The sequence below is a fragment of the Chrysochloris asiatica genome, unplaced genomic scaffold, assembly GCF_000296735.1.
Source record: "Chrysochloris asiatica unplaced genomic scaffold, ChrAsi1.0 scaffold00101, whole genome shotgun sequence".
In the NCBI taxonomy this organism is placed as follows: domain Eukaryota; kingdom Metazoa; phylum Chordata; class Mammalia; order Afrosoricida; family Chrysochloridae; genus Chrysochloris; species Chrysochloris asiatica.
In genome coordinates, this window is record NW_006408619.1 from 11312369 (window position 1) to 11331546 (window position 19178).

Sequence of the window (19178 nt, forward strand, 5' to 3'; positions counted from 1 at the left end):
ATACTCACAGATACGGGATTTATTAGGGAAGCTATTATTGTAGGAAACCTGGTGTGGCGCTGCGGGCTAATGCGTTAAGACTGCAAAGTCATCTGAACTGCAAGGTCGGTGGTTCAAGCTCACCAGCTTCTCCTTGGAAACTCTATACAGGGTCACTATGGGTCTGAATCAACTCAATAGCACCTAACAACAACAATTGTTGTTAAGCACCATTGAGTGGGTTTTGACTCATATTGTTCTTGCTGTTGTCAGGTGCCATCGAGTCTGTACTGACTCATAGCGACCGTATGTACAACAGAACAAAACACTGCCCGGTCCTGGGCCAACCTCACAATTACTGCCACACTTGAGCCCGTTGATGCTGCCACTTTGCCAATCCATCTTCCTGGGGGTCTTCCTCTTTTTCTCTGACCTTACCAAACATAATCTCCTTCTCCAGCAACTGGTCCCTCCTCACTATATGTCCAAGGTATGAGAGATGAAGTTTGGCCATCCTGGCCTCCAAGAAGCACCCTGGCTGCTATTGAATCATATTGTTGTTGTTGTTATGTGCCGTGGAGACAGTTCCAACTCACAGCGACCCTGTATAGGGTTTCTGAGGCTGTAAATCTTTACAGGAGCAGAAAGGCTCATCTTTCTCCCACAGAACAGCTCGTAGTTTCGAACTGCTGACCGTGAGATTAGCAACCTGATTCATAACCACTATACTACCAGAGCTCCTACAATTCAGGATCAAAATGTTCAGAGTTCAGTTCTTCTGGTCAGGACAGCCTCTCCTGAACCATACTCACAGCTAGGCCTCTCCATCTGAACCATACTCACAGCTAGGCCTCTCCATCTGAACCATACTCACAGCTAGGCCTCTCAATCTGAACCATACTCACAGCTAGGCCTCTCCATCTGGACAGTGTTACAGAGCTCTTTTACGACTTCTGGTAAATGCCCACAGGACATACCACTTCACCATCTACCTCAGCCTGAAGACACTCAGCCCTCACTATGTGAGCCAGCAAGCCTAGCTCCCCCCAATTCAGTACCTAGAGGCACCCCACTCTGCAAGCAAAGCTCCTGCTCAACGGTACTCAGCTTTGCTTGCTCCGTGAGTTGGAAGCCCACTACTCTACCTTGTGCTCTGGGGGTCTTGGTTTTGTTGCTACTTCTCCTCTGCCGCTCCATGGGGTCACAGCTTTCTGTTCCCAGATCAAAGAAGTGTAATGTCCACAGGGTACACTCCACTCCTGACTATTCTCGGACGGTAGAGAGATCCCCCCTCTTGCTTCATGGTTCATTTTATACCCATGCTAGAGTTAAGTTTTCACAATTACACTTAACTCTGCTAACATCCACAGGTCACTCTATCAGCATCTTTTCCCACTTTCCCTTACCCAGACCCAGCAGGGAAGAAATGTTCGGTGGAAGTTGAAGTCTATGACTAGTAAAGACACTACATAATTCACTACAACACAAACTGCCTAGCCTAGTGCCTAGCATAAAGTAAATGCACAAGAAACAGTATTTAAAGACAATAATGAGAGGGGAATGCAATAAGAGGACCTTCAGAGAGACAGGAAACACTTTAGGTTATAATGGCCCTGTCGGGTTGGTTGGTTGGTTTTTCTTCCTTCCTTTTAACTGACGTAAGGCCAAAAGTATTAATGTTTTTATAATAAAAGCCTTAGTGTAAAATAACCAATTAATTTTTCCCAATATACAATAATGAGGGAAAAAAAGGAACATTCAAACATATCTTTTCAAAATAAACTATTAACCAAATCTTTCATTAATATGGTTAATGATTTTTATTTTTTGTCCAAACGCTGCCAAATTGCAGGAATCAACCAGACTGCTAGGAGCCCTTCCAGAAGAAAAAAGCAGCAGCAGCTTTCAGAGTTGATCAGGAAGGCCGAGAGGGTTCTCCATTCAACTGGCACTTCACTGGGCTTGCTCAAAGATACGGTCTCTAGGCAACCAAGTCCCAACTTAAACAAACAACCCCAGTGAGATGAATCACTTCCGGATGGTCTCAGTTTGCCTACCGCAATTTCTTGTAAAAAATACTTTCTGTCAGAGAATTTATTTAGCAGCCTCAATTGGAAACAATCAAGAGTCCATCAAATATCACTCGGCTTAAAAATGTTTAAAGCCGGTCCTACTACCAACAAGTACCCCCCAAAGGCTCCATTATGAAGCAGGGGAAATTATGCACAGACAGGTCACCATACAAAGACAGAAAATGAATTTTCTAACATGTATCAAGATGGGCCCTCATACTTTAATTATTTTATCATTAGGGTATGAAAATATGCAAGCACCACTAATGCTCTAAGTTCTAAAACCAGGAAAAAAAAAAAAAGGATAGTGCCAAATTAGGTCAAATAAGTGATCCACTTAGTCCAATCAGAGGTTCCCAATCTTGACTGGGAACATGCAAACACTCAGTTATAAACCAGTTAAAACTGGTTTCCAGTGGTCACAGTCATTCCAAGACTGATTACACAGGCATGGCTGTTCTAATCACGTATTTAATCCAACTCACTTGGCTACCAGCTCATTATTCTTACAGAGTTCTGGTGGGGCGCTACAGGATCCACACTGGACCACAAGGTCAGTTTGAACTGCAAGATAGACAGTTTAAGCTCCCCAGGCACTCTTCAGAAAGCCTATATACAGGGTTACTATGAGTTGGGACTGACTCAAGGGCACTTAACAACTTTATCAACTAACCAGAGACCATCTAGTCTATATTAACAAGAGCACAGATGGAAAAGGGGTCAGCTGCCCCAATGAAAACTGCTGCAGAACAAAGCAACCACCATTAGGGGGTGGGGGAGGGGGGGGGCGGGAATTAAGACTGGAGCAAATCAAGTCTGTAAAACAGGAGACCTACATGAGACACGAGGGAACTTCAAAAAGTTCATAGAAAATAGCCACTGTTTTCTAACTCCATTGTTCCATCAACTTTTTTTTCCCCCATCAACTTTCTGAAGCCTCCTTATATAAACAAAAATGAAAGAACACCATAAATGTAGACTGTATAGTTAAAAATCTCTGACCAGGCAACCCGTGTATACCAGCTGCTCCTCGAAAACCCTGTACAGGGTCCCTATGAGTCAGAACTGACTCTACAACACTTGACAACCACAACATAAGGTTACTAGGAGTTGGAATCAACTTAGCATCTGTGGGTATGACAGAACTAATAAATAAAACAATTATTACAGTTTTAATAGTGAATTTCCTAAAGCTAAAATAAAAAGATACAACAAATCAAGAGCCTCCTACAGCACTGCTGGTGGGATTGTAAAATGATGCAACCAGTGGGGAAAACGGTATGGCGCTTCCTTAAAAAGCTGGAAAGAGAAATACCAAGTGAGCCAGCAATGCCTCTACGTGGTATCTATCCACAAGAAGAAGAGTCAGGACCTAAATATGCACACCCATGGTCATCACAGCACTGTTCACAATAGCAAAAACAGACAGCCTAAATGCCCATCAATAGAAGAATGGAATACTATTCACAAAATGGAATGCTACGCAATGGTGAATAATAATAATGAATCTGCAAAACACCTCAAAATCAGGATGACCTGGAGGACACTGTTGTTAAGTGCTGTTGAGTTGGTTCCAACTCACAGGGTTTCCGAGGCTTTAAATCTTCTCAGGAGCAGAAAGCCTTATCTTTTTGCCCCCGAGGAGCAAATGGCGGGCTCAAACCACCGGCCTTGTAGTTTGCAGTCCAGTGCTTATCCTTCACGCTGAGTGAAACTGTTCAGTCACAAAGGGATGAATATTGCATAAGATTACAACTGAGAAAAGTCAAGAAAAGGTTTTCCTACTAAAAGAAACAGTCTTTGATGGTTCCCAGAGGTGGGAAGGAGAAGGGAGAGTATCACTGGCTGAAGGGCTGTACTGGTTGTGTGTCATGGAGTTGGTTCCAACTCATAGCAACCCTGTTATAGGGTTTCCAGGGCTGTAGAAATCTTTATGGGAACAGAAAGCCTCATCTTTGTCCTGTGTTAATTTGGATGATGGGAAAGACAGTAAGTAACAATAGGAAGATACGCTCACTTGGGCAGCATTGACCTAAGGAGCAAGTCTGAAAGGGTGGTTGGGAAGGAAGGTAGAACGGAAACAAGAACCACAGGAAAGAAGTGGGATAACGGAGATTCCATGGAGGAGACGCAATCGACTGAAAGTAAACTGACATCTGCTCTGTAAACCTTCTATCAATTCACAGTGTTGTTAAGTGTTGTTGACTTTGTTACACCCCGCAGGGTCTCAGAGGAGAGGCTGGTTAGTTTGAACCACGAACCTTGGAGTTCAAACTGATCTTGCAGTCCAGTGCTTATCCTACATCACCACACCAGGACTCCCAATTCACAATAAATTGTTGTGTGTGTTTTTTTTTAAAAAAGGAAGAGAGCAAGCCTAAAACATTAAAAAAAAGGAGAAGAAAGACTCTCCACATTACCATGCAAAATTACTAATAGCAAACCTAATGTGCAACTTCAAGGAACAAGATTGTTTACAAATTTCAAATCACAAAATAGTTTGTATTTGTTTTTATTTTTAAATCAAGTTAACTTTCAAGGAGCACAAATCAAGCTAGCTTATTTCTCTGTAATAATTGCAAGAAAATCCAGTTACGTACATTTTCTCAAGAAAAATGAAATATAGCTCTGGTAGCGTTAACGGTTAGGAATCGGGCTGCGAATCTTAAGGTCAGCAGTTTGAAACTACCAGCTGTTTTGCAGGCGAAAGATGAGGTTTTCTGCTCCCGTAAAGATGTACAGCCTCGGAAATCCTGTACAGACAGGGTCACTATGAGTCGGAACTGACTCCACGGCACATAACAACAACAACAACAATTACAATAGAAGAGTCCTGGTGTAGCGTTGTGGGTTAATGCACCAGACCACAAAGCCATTTAAACTGCAAGGTCGGCGGTTCAAGCTCACCAGCTGCTCTTTGGAAACCCTATACAGGGTTGCTATAGGCCAGAATCAACTCGACGGCACACTACAACACTGTACTAGACCACAAGGTCAGTTTGAACCGCAAGGTCAGCAGTTCAAATTCACCAGGAGCTCCTTGGAAACCCTATACAAAGTAGCTATGAGTTGGAACCGACTCAACAGCACTTAACAAAATACCAGAACCTCTGGTGTAGCACTGTAGGATCAGCACTGGACTTCGAACCACAAGACTGGCAGGCAGTTCAAGCCCACCACAGCTGCTCCTCAGAAACCCTATACAGGGTCGCTATGAGTCAGAACCAACTTGACAGCACTTATAAACAATACCAGAATACAGGAGCTCTGGCGGCATAGTGGGTTACGTATTAGGCTGCTAACTGCATGGTTAGCAGTTTGAATCCACCAGTTGCTCTGAGAGAACAATGCGGCTTTCTGCTCCTGTAGAGCTCAGCAGCCTCGAATCCTATGCAGGGTCACTATGAGTCAGAAGTGACTCGACAGCACACAGTCACCATGCCAGAATAAAAGAGTTCTGATGGTATAGCAGTTAACATGCTTGGCTGCTAACCAAAGGTCAACAGTTCAAACCCACCAGTTGCTCCATAAGAGAAAGATGAGACAGAATCTTTGTGTAAAGATTTACAGCCTTGGAAACTCTATGGTCTTAAGGTCACAATGAGTCGCAACAGACTTGGTGGCAACGGGTCTAGTCTTACTGATTTACTATTGTTGTTAAGTGCCATTACGTCTGTTCCGATTCATAGCAGCCCTGTACAGAATTTCTGAGGAGTGACAGGTGAGTTTGAACCGTGACCAGAACGAAAAGTCCAGAAATAAAACTACATATCATTTAATACAAAGGGGCTTCAAAAAGTTCTTAAGAAAATGGAATTTTCTACTACTTTTTGAAATCCCCTTAGTTTTGACAAAGTGACATCAATTGCTTTTAAGTGATTCCGTAACATTTAGAAACACCATGAGAATTAGACTTTTGATTTTTTTTTTTAAATTGAATCATAGAAGCTAAAAGAACATAAAACTGTATGTTTTAACAAGGTTTCAGAGAAATTAAAACAATCTAGGCTTTGAACCAATATAAGGAATCACAAACAGATTTAAACTCCATAAATTGTATATTTTATGCAATGAAAAAAACACACTTAACAGCAAAAGCAAATATGCATATCGTGGATTACACATTGGGTTGCTAACCTCAAGGTCAGTAGTTCGTATCTGCCAGTTGCTCCGTGGGAGAAAGTAGAGACTTTTTTCTCCTGTTAAGATTTACAGCCTTGGAAACTCTATGCAGGGTCGCTCTTACTGGCAACTGGCTTGATGGCATTTAACAACAAAATATGCTTATTAGAAGCTGTACACGCCACACAGTCCTTACTTTTTGCTGTGTTTTGGCTACATTGTAGAGTAAAAGGTTCTGGTGAGGAAGAGGAACCTAATCTTCCCACTTGCAACACTGTCACTGTGTGAAAGAGCACTCTGTGTCAACCACTTAAATTGTTGTTGTTGTTAAGTGCCATCAAATAGATTCCAACCCATAGCAACCCTGTATAGGGTTTCCAAGGAGCAGCTGGTGAGCAAACACACTTCTAAAGGCAACCTACTTCTCTGATGTGGCTTTACCTGAATTGTCTATGGCCAGTGCCCTAAGAGATGGAGATTTCTCTCTGTGTCACCATAATGTGAGAGGCTAATTCCTTGCTTCCCCACGATAGTTATAAATACATAAATCCATCCAGCTCCTAAAACCATTGAGTAGCTACGTGTTGCAGGCCCTTATCCTCACACACTGGAATTCCACTGAAGTGGTTAAACTTGTTTTTCCATCTGTAAAATGAGAGCTTGAAACACCCTCAGACCCTCACTCTGAGCTTCCCAGAAGCTGGTGGAACGTTTTGTGGTGCTGTGGGTTCATGTGCCAGACTGCAAAGCCGTTTGAACTGCAAGGTCGGTGATTCAAGCTCACTAGTTGCTCCTTGGAAACCCTACACAGGTTCACTATGGGTTGGAACCAACTTGACAGCACTTTACAACGACATAAAAATGTACAGTGAACTTACACTGAGCTGACTCATTTTATTTTCTTGATTCTCAATTGTCTTAACTTCTGTTTCTATGATCATCACAGTGTGCCCAGTGTGGATATATATGTGACTGTTATTGGAATGTGATCCAAGTTGAGGTATGGCTCTGAAGAGTCCATCCGCAGAAAACAGTCTATATCAACAATAAAGACATGTGCACAAAAGAGGGTTTGTTCTCAAGAACCATGTCTTTCCAAGATACGTTTCCAATTCCCCTAAATGACATAAGGGCAACCGCCTCGATTCGTACTGCTGTTGTTACTCTGTGTGCTGCCAAGTCACTTCCAACTCCTAGTAACCGGGTTCGAGAGAATATAAAACTTTACATGAGCAAAACGCCTCATCTTTCTCCCACAGAGCAACTGGTGGATTTGAACTGCTAACCTTGCAGTTGGCTGCCCAACACATAGCCCACTATGTGTTCTTCAACTTAGTACTAAGCTCCTGTTAACACCATGTAGTTTCTGACTATCTGCAACCAGCCACTGCCCTTACTAACCCTTCAATATGGCATGTGTGAGCACTCTCCTACTTACACTGTCTCCACACTCCATATTCCTATTCACTCTCTACATTCACAGACTTCTCTCCCTCCCTCTCTCCACACACTTTTCTCTCTTTTCCAGAGGAGTGCTGTTACAGGTACACGAGAAAAATGAAGTGCCCTGGGCTACACAATGGGGCCACTGTACTATAAGGTGGAACTTTTCATGGGAGGAGGAGAAGTATTATAAATAGAACTGGAGAGGGGAACCTTTTCGCCCTTGGATCTCTCTTCCTGGCCTTGGAGTCAGGGTAAATCTCAGGCCTTGGGGTTCCTCCAATTTGGGAAGGGCAAGGTTATAAGGAAAACAGGACAGGACCAACCCAATAGGGCAAGTTGGGCCTGGTGAGACAAGGGAAGAGAGGCCCTAGAAACACACAAGATACAGCCCAACTCTCCAGGGTAGGAGACAGAACTGGGACCTGGAGCCCTGCCTGGTAACAAAGAGCTTGCTCTTGTCAACATAAAGATGTGGTTGGATCCTAGACATAGTGGTTTCTAGGCTTCCCTTCCTAGTCTTCTCTCATTGTAAAATCGAACTAATCAGAGCTTTAAACAAACAAACAAAAAACCCCACTGCATCCAATTTCATATGAGTGCCTTCATAAAATAAAACTGGCACACGTCCTCAGTGGTAGGCAGAGTGTACCAGGGCAATATACCACTACTATGCCCTCTCTCATAACCCAAAGCATAAAAAAAAAACAAAAACCCAAAGGCGATCACAAATGTCTCACTGCTTTTATCACTTCCTAAGCATGTAGTGCTGTGGGTTAATGCGCCAGACTGCAAAGCCGTTTGAAGTGCAAGGTTGGTGGTTCAAGCTCACCAGTCACTCCTCAGAAACCCTGTATAGGGTCGCTATGGGTCGGATCCGACTTGACAGCACTTAACAACAACAGGTATGTAAAAGCACCCAATTAGAAAACACTTCAGTGGTTCATGGTCAACTGGATGGTTTTTAATGGAAATGGCTACTTTTCCATACTGGAAGGCACACCTGACAGAAAGAACATGCTCTAGAAGAGACATAAATGAAACGTACCCCCCCCACCCCCCCATAGTGTAGCACTTTGGAAAGAAAGGTGAAGAAAAGCATTTTCTGTTCAGACCATTATATCCCAGCACAAGGCGAAGCTCTCTCTAACCAGGATACTAGGGAACTGAAATGTTTTAAATGCAGTTTTTCAACTAAGAAGAACTATCAGCGCCACTAAACCAAAATCCAACGCACTGCCTTCCAGTCTATTCTGAAGCACAGCAATCCTATAGAACAGAGCAGAACTGTTCCTTTGGGTTTCGGAGACTAAATCGTTATAGGAGCAGACAGCCTCATCTTTCTCCCATAGAGTAGCTGGTGGGTTTGAACTGCTGACCTTGAGGATAGCAGTTCAACGATTAACCCACTACTCCACCAGGACACCTTTCAGAACCACTGTTGTTAAACATTGTCAAATCGGCTCCAACTCATAGCGACCCTGTATAGAGTTTCCAAGGCCGTAACTGCAGAACAGAAATCCTCATCTTTCTCCCATGGAGCAACTGCTAAGTTGGAACTGCCAGCCTTGTGGTTCACAGTCCAGTGCTTAGCCTACAAAGTCATCTGTTGTTGCTTGTGGTAGTTAAGTGCCATCAAGTCATAGCAACCCTACATAGGATTTCTAAGGAGCAGCTGGTGGGTTTGAACTGCCAACCTTGTAGTTAAAAGTTCAAAAGGAGCCCTGGTAGTGCTGTGGGTTAGGTGCTGAGCTGCTGACTACAAGGCCAAGATTCAAACCCACCAGTCGCTCTGCTTCACGCGAGAAAGATTTACATAGAGGTTTACAGTCTAGGAAATCCTATACATGGTCACTATGAGTATAACCCAATTGGATGGCAGTGGATTTGTTTCGAGGCATTAAAAATATAGAGATGCCTATACAAGATGGAGTCCTGGTGTGGTGCTGTAGGATAAGCAATGGACTGCTAACCAAAAGGTTGGTGGTTCAAACCTACCAGCCGCTCCTCAAAAACCCTATTCTCATAGATGAAGGTAGTGGAAAACACAGGGTGGAGTACAAGAGTTAAAGTGAATCAAGGTAAACTCTGTTCTGATGGCACACTGAAGTGGCTGCAATCATTGTAATGACACGAAGTGTGTGACTAATACGCTGAATGTGGGACTGATGATCTGCTCTGTAAACCTTCACTCAATTCACAATAAAAACTTTATAAAGTGGAAATGATTCTTCAATAAGGAGGAGCTCTGGCAGTGGTTAAAGAGCTGGTTGCTAAGCAAAAAGCTGGTGGTTCCAACCTACCCACTGCTCAGCGGAAGAAAGATGTGGCAGTCAGACACTGGCAAGATTTACAGCCTTGAAATCATATGGAACAGTTCTACTCGGCCCTACAAGGTCACTAGGAGTTGGAAATGACTTGATGGCAGTAGATTTGGTTTTATTTTTGGTTATTCTTCAATTAAGAAAACTACAATTAGACCAAAGTGCCCTGGTGGCGCAGTAGGCTGTGCTAGTTAGGTATTACATGAAGTCAGCGGTTCAAAATCCACAGGAGGAAGCTGAAGCTATCTGCTCCCATAAGGATGCATCATCTCAGAAGCCCTAAGGAGCAGGTCTACTTGGTCCTGTCAGGTTAATAAGAGAAGGAATCAATTCTACAACAGTAGGTTTGGTTTATAAGGAGACCAAATTCAGGTCTGTTTCCTCATTGAAACCAGACAACTAAACTAGATTAATGTGGCATTAGGGAGAAAGGGGTGTTACCCAAGACACTCTCTGAAAAACGGGAATCTGACTGTGGAAACCCAATATTAAAACAAAAACAGAACTACACTGGATAGGGGGAAAGCAAGCATGTTGGGGGTCTCCTCCCTAGCCCCCAGGTGACCTCAGTAGAGTAGCCAAGTCTCCACAGAGAACAAGACGGGCTCTCAAAGCCGCTGCAGCTTTAGCATTCTTTAACTTTCCAAACTAAATGTCCATGATTCAAGCGGCATAGGACTCAATATTTTTGTTTGTAAGACCCTTACAAACTTGGCATGAGAAAAAGTCTCTTTCAATGATGTGCTGATGTTGTTGTTACGTGCAGTCTGTCCGTTCCGACCCTGTATAGGGTTTCTGAGGAGCAGATAGTGGATTTGAACCGCTGACCATGCGGTTAGCATCCAATGCCTATCCTATAACGGCCACCAGGCTCCTTCAATGATGTGCTCACCTTTTACTGTCTAACATTCCATTTAGAAAAACTCCTAACATCTTCCCCTCCTAAATCACCACTAATTCGTTCTCCCACTTGAGTCTCCTAGAAGGGTTTTAAGCTCACAAAAGCCTGGGTCCAAGAAAACACACCAAACACATAACAGTATAGTTGCCACAAGGAAGAGAAGAAGGAGAATAGGGCCTGGAGACGTGCAAAAGGAAAACATATACGGTCAACTGATTTTCCACAAAAGTGCTAAATCCATTCAATGGGCAAAGAATTGTCTCATTAATAAACTATGCTAGGACAATTGCATTTGTACACACAAGAATGAAGCTGGGCCTACAGAGAACACCATATGCAACAATTAACTCAAAATGGATCAATAACCTAAATGTAAGAACTAAAACCATAAATTCTCTTAAAAGAAAGCATAGAGGTGGTGCTTCAGGGTCTAGTTTTTGACAACAGATTCTTGATAAGACACCAAAAACATGAACAACAAAAGACAAGCTAAATAAATTGGACTTAATCAAAAATTTAAACGTGTTCCTCCTCTACCTTAAGACCAGAAGGACTACAAGATCTCTGCAGGCATCACTGACTGTTCTGATCAGGAATGTGATAATGAATCCTGAACAAAAGGGAGAGAAATGTGGAACAGAATTTCAAAACCTTCAAGAATCTAATCTTACTGGGCAGACTGAGACTGGAAGAGTCCCTAGGTTGTCCTTATAACCTAGAATAGAAACTTTCCCTGAAGTCACCTTTAAATGAAGTAACAGGTTAGCCTAAAGAGTAAAAATGGTCACCCATGAGTATTATGGTTTTTAGTGCATTTAAAAAAATTGATCTACATTAAGACCAAAGGGTCAACAACTATTTTAACACATGGATAAGGAGGCTGGGGTCCAGGGAGTTTCAGTAGCTGGAGGGAACCAACCAGGAGAGAAATAAGGAGAATGCTGACACAGGCGAATGTGTCACCAATGTTACTGGTCATTATGTCTCCAAACTGTGGGATGGGAACCGGTCCTGCTGTGCATAGTTCAACAAAAATTAAATTCAAAACAGATTTTCAACATGTGTACACCAAAGGACTTTGTCAACAAAGTGAACAGACAACCTACAGGCTGGGAGAAAATGTGGGGGACTCATATCCTAGTGGGGTGCTGCAGGATAGCGCACTGGCCGCTTCTCGGAAACCCTAGAAGAGTCACTCTAAGTTAAAACCAACTCCAGGCACTTAACAACATGTATCAGGTAAGGGTTTAGTATCCAGAATACATAAAGAACTACAACTCAGCAACAAAATGACAAACCACCCAATTAAAAAAACAAGGGGGGGGGAGGGGAATGGCAAAGTTCCTGATTAGAGATTTCACCAATGAATCATCTGAATGTCCACAAGTACATAAAAAGATGCTCAATGCCACCAGTCATTAGGGAAATACAAATCTAAGCCACAGTGAGATACTCTATCCGGGTGTGTGTGGTGCTGTAAGATAAATACTAGACTGCTAACCACAAGGCTGGTGGTTCGACCCACTAGCCACTCCTTAGAAAATCGATCCAGGGTCATTATAAGTCTGAACCTCCTTGATGGCATGGAACAACAACAGGATGCCTATGGAGTCCTGGTGTGATGCTGTAGGATAAGCACTGGACTGCTAACCACAAGTTTGTTGGTGCAAACCCACCAGGCCTTCCTGGGAAACCCTATAAAGAGTCATTCTGAATCAAAACCAACTTGATAGCTCTTCACAACAGGATGGCTAAGATTGACAATACAGACACAGACAACAAGTACAGGTACTGAGCGTTTGCAATCTTCAGCCATTGCTGGAGGAATGGTACAGCCACTGTGTAAAACAGCTTGGTAGTTCCTTAAAAAGTTAAATGTAGAGATACCACATGGTCCAGCAATTCCACTCCTAGGCATATATCCAAAAGACTTGAAAGCAAGGACTCAAATACTTGTGGGATAATGTTCACGGCAGCACTCTTCACAATACCAAAAGGGAGAAACAACCTAATTGCCCAAGAAGAAATGAAAAGAGAAATAGATGTGGAACATACATACAATGGAATACTACTCAACCATAAAGAAAAAATGAATACATGCTTCCACATGGGGGAACCTTGCCATTACACTAAGTAAAACAAGTCAGTAACACAAAGAGAATTACTGTATAATCCCACTCATATGAAATATCTAGAATTTGGCAAATGTATGTTGTTGTTGTTGTTATATGCTGTGGAGTCGGTTCTGACTCAGCGACCCTGTACAGGATTTCCGAGGCTGTAAATCTTTACGGGAGCAGAAAGGCTCATCTTTCTCCCGAAAAACAACTGGTAGTTTCGAACTGCTGACCTTGCAGTTCGCAGCCCAATTCGTAACCACTACACTACCAGAGCTCCTTTTGTATGGAGACTAAAATTTATTAGTAGTAGTTAACAGAGATAACAAGAAAGAGCTAAGAGGTAGTCACTGATTAGGAGGTCCTAAGTTTCTGTTCACAGTAATGGAAAAAACTGGAAACAGAGACTGGTGTTACACAACATAATGAATGTAATTAATGTCACAGAAAAATGATGAAATAGTAAATGCTTTGTTATATATATTTTCTTACTACAATTTTTTTAAAAACTCACAATGGACCACCATCTTCCTATAAAAAAGGAACACTCTGAAGGGTTACTATTTGTTAGTGCTGGCCAGTGAACATACGGATGTTTGTTGTATTGTTTTCTGGAATTTCCTGCAGTGTTTTCCAAATTGAAAAACAAAACCAAAAAAAAACCAGAAGACCCACCACCTCCATACACAAAGTAGACAGGGATGGGCAACTTGGACACTGGCTATCCAAAATGGAGAGCTACAAAGGCAAGAAGTGACTGGCTTACAAGCATTCAAGATGGAGCCTAGATCCAGAGGGCGTGGAAGAAGGTAGAATCTCCACTGAGTAGTATCCTATCTGTCTAGGCAGGACTGATGAAAGGAAATGCGGATAGGTCTCTTGTGATACAATGGTGAATGACTGTTATCAGAAATGATTGTGAGGATTGTAAATGTAAAGGTAGATATTTTGTGGCAAGGAGGGGAGTAATTAACTTTTCAGTCTGGGAGGGCAAGTCCCTGGGACGATGAAGGGAGAAAAGCGGAGAGCAGGACCCTACCCAGAGAAGCAGTGATCTCTGAGATGGAGCAGCTGGGGACTTTGGATCCAGAGAGGGAGAGGGTCTGCGTGCTGACGACTGGCCATGGGGGGGGGGGCAGGATTGTAGGATGTACCCTTTGGTTGGTTAATGATGCATGGAGGGGACTGTAACCATGGCAGTGAAACAGTATAAGATAGGATGAATGTAAAACTAATGTTCTCCCATGTAAACTATCACATAATTCACAATAAAACATTTAAAAAAGAAAAAAAACAGAAGAAACTTTTGTTAACTGGCACTATTTGAAATATCTTTGATTTACATTAAATTTTATTATACATACCTTTCTTTATCCCATTTTATCATTTTCTATCTAATCTCTGATTTACAAAACTTTTGATCTGTAATTATATTTTTCTACCCTGAAGACTTTGCAAAGGAACACACACCCCAGAACAAAAGAAATAGACCACTGATAGTAAAGCAAATTAATACTAAGAATAAGACCACAAGATCTTGAAGCATCTGAAAAAAGGAAAATGTTGTCCTTAAGTTCTGTCGAGTCAGTTCCGACTCATAGCGACCCTGTGTAGGGTTTCCAAGGAGCAGCTGGTAGGTTTGAACTGCCAACCTTGTGGTTCGCAGTCCAGGGCTTGATCCAACAGCGCCACACCAAGAGTCCAAATACAAACTATAACTTCATTTCATAAAAGAAGCAGAGGATGTTGCCTTTAGTCAAATGATTTTTTTAATATTGGTAAAGGAAAGAACCTACACCCAGAGCACTCACTTATTAGCCGTCTGTGCCTCCCAAATCACATACCTACTCCACAAGCCATGGGGAGAGGGGAACCAATTCCTACATAAATCCAAACCAATGAAGAATTCATCAAACATTAAAACCAAGGACTTCAAACCCTAATAATGCTACCTGCCCCCCCCACACACACACAAACAACTGTATGCAAACATAACCATAAAACAGAAAAAAAACTAGAAATTTTTCAATAGACATAAATGCTCAGCAGAATGTTTTTATGATAAACTGCCCTTGAGACTAATTGCTCCCATTAATAAATACCCTACCTAGATTTACTCTCTCAACTACCAGCCTCCTGCAGTCACACCTACAACACAATCAAAGAGATCTTTATGCTTATTCACACTGCATCAGCACCTTCTCCCAATCTTCTCTCCAGCCAGCCAATCTTTACCTCTTTGCTTCTTCCAAATGACAAAGGTACTCATAAGCCACATTCTGACGTCTCCTTTCATCCATCTCTTCTGCAGTAAGTCTCTCATTATCCAGGACGGCTAAAACATGAGAGAAAGAGAGAAAGAGTGTGAACACAGTCATCTGTAACCTTCCTGAGAGAGAAAAGACAAGCATCAAATTCCTACCAGTCACCTAGAGGGTCAGGGTAACATGTGGATATGTGGATAATGAGGTACAACACCAAGGTGACTTTCCTAAAATAAGAACTCTGGGGTTTTGATTATACTAATCCTATCTTTCTCGCACAGGGCCATCATAGCAGCATGGACTTAATTGCAGCATGACCTTGAAAAATACTGGTGCTTGAGATTTGGGCCCAAATTTGTCCTTATCTGCTAGACAGATACAGATCTGCCTTTCTAAATACGGATATGATCAAGTTCTCTTATTTCATTAATAACCAAATCTGGCGATTTTTGAGAACTAAAGGGCAGCATTGTGCTAAGTATTTTACATGCATTCACTCAATGAAGTCACACAACAATTTGATGGCTATCACTCCCATTTTACAGGTGAGGAAACAGAGGCTGGGTGAGCTCAATTCATAGCTAATATAAGTGGTGGGGCCTGAATTCAAACCCAGACATTCTGCCCTCCAAAGCCTAGGAGCAATCTGGCCCGCATGGACACCCTGGATCCAGAACACATTCCTAACTCCTTGGCATGGCATTCAAGGCCTTCCCAATGTGGCCCCAACTAATTTTGGAAATTCATCTCCTCCCTCTCACTGCCCTTCCTCCCACCAGCGTGTGCTCGGCACCACTGAATTCTCAACACAGAGCCTTCTCTCTTCAGAACCTTGGCTCAGGCTCCACACTCTTCCCTTTTCATGTCATGTATCCTGCCCCACCCTAACATGACAAACTTCTCTGCACAGTATTACATCAAGGGTCTCTCCAAACGTCACCAAATGTTCACACTATTTTCCCAACCAAGTCCCTTCTCCTCACCCACATTACTGCTGATGTCCAGTTAGTTCACGCAGCTCTTATCTTTATTACGGCTTATTTTTATTAGGTTGTACACCTGTCTCTCTGATTGAAAAATTCTTAAAGACAGGGCCTGGTCTTACTCATCGTTAATTCCCATGTTTTCATAAACACGGCATAACTCCTCACACATAACTGATGATGAGTAAAATTACCCTTCTTAAGACAAAATGTGAATCCTAAAACATAAATTTGAAAACCTCACGAGATGAAAAAGGGCCCTCCTTTGACCAGGAGTAACCAACCGTCTATAGCTCATTGATTTCCCAGGGGCAGACACTGAAAAGGAGGTTCTGAAAAATAAGGAAGTCGGAGCGCTGTTGTGTGTGTATATGTGTGTTTCATTTTAATTTTGAAATCCTGACGAGGGAACTAAGCCCTAAAAGCTGAAGTGACTTATCCAAGGCCGCACCTCACAGCCTGCACCGAGCCGGGTAGGCCTGAACCCTGGGTCCATCTCTCAAAACTCAGGCTCTAGGGCAACGCATCCAACCGAGAAGCACCTTCCCACGAGGAGGCCCCAGCAGAGCCCCCGTCTCCGGTGCCGGGGACACGCCCTGCATCGTCCTTCTGCCACCTCACCCTAGGCCGTCTCCCCCAATCTCGGTCGAGTCGGGAGGTGGAGGCGATGGGTGGGAACCGTGTTAAGGAGAGGCCTCTGGTGTCTTCTCCGCTGTATCCGAGCCCGAATGAGACGTGGGACGGGAACCTCGCCTCCCGCCACCCCTTTGGCCCGCAGCCCCGCCGGGCCGGCTCTTCCGGGTCCGCGCCGCCCGCAGCCGCCCTGCCCCACCCTCCCAGCAGAGCCCCCAGGAAAACGGCGCCTAGAACACAGTGAACCCGATCTCCATGCCTCCGCGCTGCGGACCCCCAACACTTACAGCCATAGTGCGGTCGGGACACGCCCAGCCCATCAACTTCTTCCGCAGCGGACATGGCGGCCGAGCCCGGTCTCTGCTGAAGAAGCGGTGAGACTTTGGAGGCGCGGGCGGCGGCAGCTACTAAGCCTGCAAAGTGAGCGGTCGGCTCCGGCTCCAAAGACACGGCCCCGCCCTGCAGGTCCCGCCCTAGCGGCCCCGCCCTGCTGCGCAGATGGGAGAGGGAGGGAGTCCGAGGGCGGGACCTCTCTTACTCTGCCTCGCCCCTGTCCCGCCTCGTCCTTCCGGCCCTGCCCTTCTCTCCGCGCAGCCTAGAGCTGGCGGAAGGAAGGAGGCGGAGCAGGTCGGTCCAGTTCGCTCTCCTCTCCGCTCAGAGCGGGAAGGAAAGCCCAGTGTCTCCAGATCCAGAACCTCAGCCACATCCGCAACTCTGGTAAAAAAGCCGTTTATGTCGGTGGCTTGAAATCAAAACCTTGGGCCGCCTCGCTTCTCTTGCCGGACGAACCACGTTCCTCTGCACCAAGGGATCCTTTGAGGTGCCCCAAGGTGTTCTTGGGTACTCTCTGCACCATCTGGCCTTCAATCCTCTCCCAAATTCACCAACAGTCGCCAGGTTCGAACAGTTCAGCCTTCCAAGTATTTAAGGTGTAAACGTTAAGCAGGAAAATATATCTGCCCAAACGTGCTTCCCTTGAACTGTTATTAAGTGCTGTCGAGTCGATTCCGACTCACAGTGACCTGTACAGGATTTACGAGGATCGACTGGTCAGTTTGAGTCACCGACCTTGCGGTTCAAACGACCTTATGGTCGAGTGCTTATCCTACAGCACCACACCAAGACTCTAGCATATTCTCTTTATCCAAGGAGGATATGAGTGAGGAGGGACTTTTTGTCCCTTTTTTCCCCTGCCTGCTTTTTAAATATTGCACAACAATCCGATCATCAGCCCTCTTCCCATTTTTTACTTTGTCCACTCTTATAAGTAACTATCCATGCTCTCCTTAAACTGCTGATATTGCATATATTTCAAAACATTCATGGATATTTTTCGCTGTCTTTTAACTCCATTTTCCATGAATTTTTTGAAGCCCCCTTGTATATAGGAGCCCTCTGGAAGCCCAAATTCATTTTCAACAGTCTAATGTACATTTCACCCATAAATCCTGCAGAAAACAAAAAACCAAACCCAAACCCATTGGGGTGCAGTCAATTTAGTAGATTGGGGCTCAAGGTGACACAGTGTTTAACAGATTTTCAGTGGCTGAAGTCCTGGTGTGGCGCTGTGGAATAAAGCGCCGCAGAAACCCTATGCAGGGTCGCCATGAATTGGAACTGACTTGACAGCATTTTGCAGCAATCTTACTGAAGTAGATCAGTAGGCCTTGATTCCACAGCATCACTCAGTGGATTTGAATTGTTAATTTTTATAGTTAGCTCTGGTAGCATAGTGGTTACGAGTCGGGCTGCCAACCTCAAGGTCAGCAGTTCGAAACTACCAGCGGTTCCTTCCAAGATTTACAGCCTTGGAAACCCTGTGCAAGGTCACTATGAGTCGGAACCTAATCCATGGTACTTAACAACGACAACAAAGCACAAACCATTTGTGCCACCCAGGAGCCTTGTGAATCTCTTCAGATTCACGGTAAACATCAACCCCTGCTCCTGCTCTATCCTCTATTAATAACCCATTGCTTTTTTAGTAGATTCTCAATCACAGTGACCCTATAGGATAGAGTAGAACAGCCCCTTAGGGTTTCCAAGGCTACACTATTCATGGAACCAGACTCCGCATCTTTCTCCCACGGAGAGGTTGGTAGGTTCAAACCTCTGACCTTTCAATTAATGGTTTTCAACCACCAACCTTTTGGTTAGATGCCGAGGGCTTAACCATTCTGCACTGGTGGTGGTCATGGGACGTGGAGTCAGTTCTGACTCATAGTGATCTTGTACAGGGTTTCCAAGGCTGTAAGTCTTTATGGGAGCAGAAAGCCTCATCTTTCTCCCGCGGAACAGCTGGTAGTTTCGAACTGCTCACAGCCCAATTCATAACCACTA

At 43.9% G+C, this 19178-nt stretch overlaps 1 protein-coding gene across 1 annotated transcript in view; it reads right to left on the bottom strand.

Moving 5' to 3' along the window:
- IQGAP1 (IQ motif containing GTPase activating protein 1) overlaps positions 1 to 17292 on the bottom strand; it is a 133796-nt gene extending 116504 nt beyond the window's left edge. Inside the window, exons 1-2 of the mRNA XM_006867150.1 lie at positions 17126 to 17292; positions 15194 to 15293 (exon numbers count right to left, since the gene is read on the bottom strand). Of these exons, the coding sequence (XP_006867212.1) occupies positions 15194 to 15293; positions 17126 to 17180 (155 nt within the window). The 5' untranslated portion in view covers positions 17181 to 17292. The remainder of the gene's footprint in view (positions 1 to 15193; positions 15294 to 17125) is intronic.
- Between the last annotated feature and the right edge of the window lie 1886 nt (positions 17293 to 19178).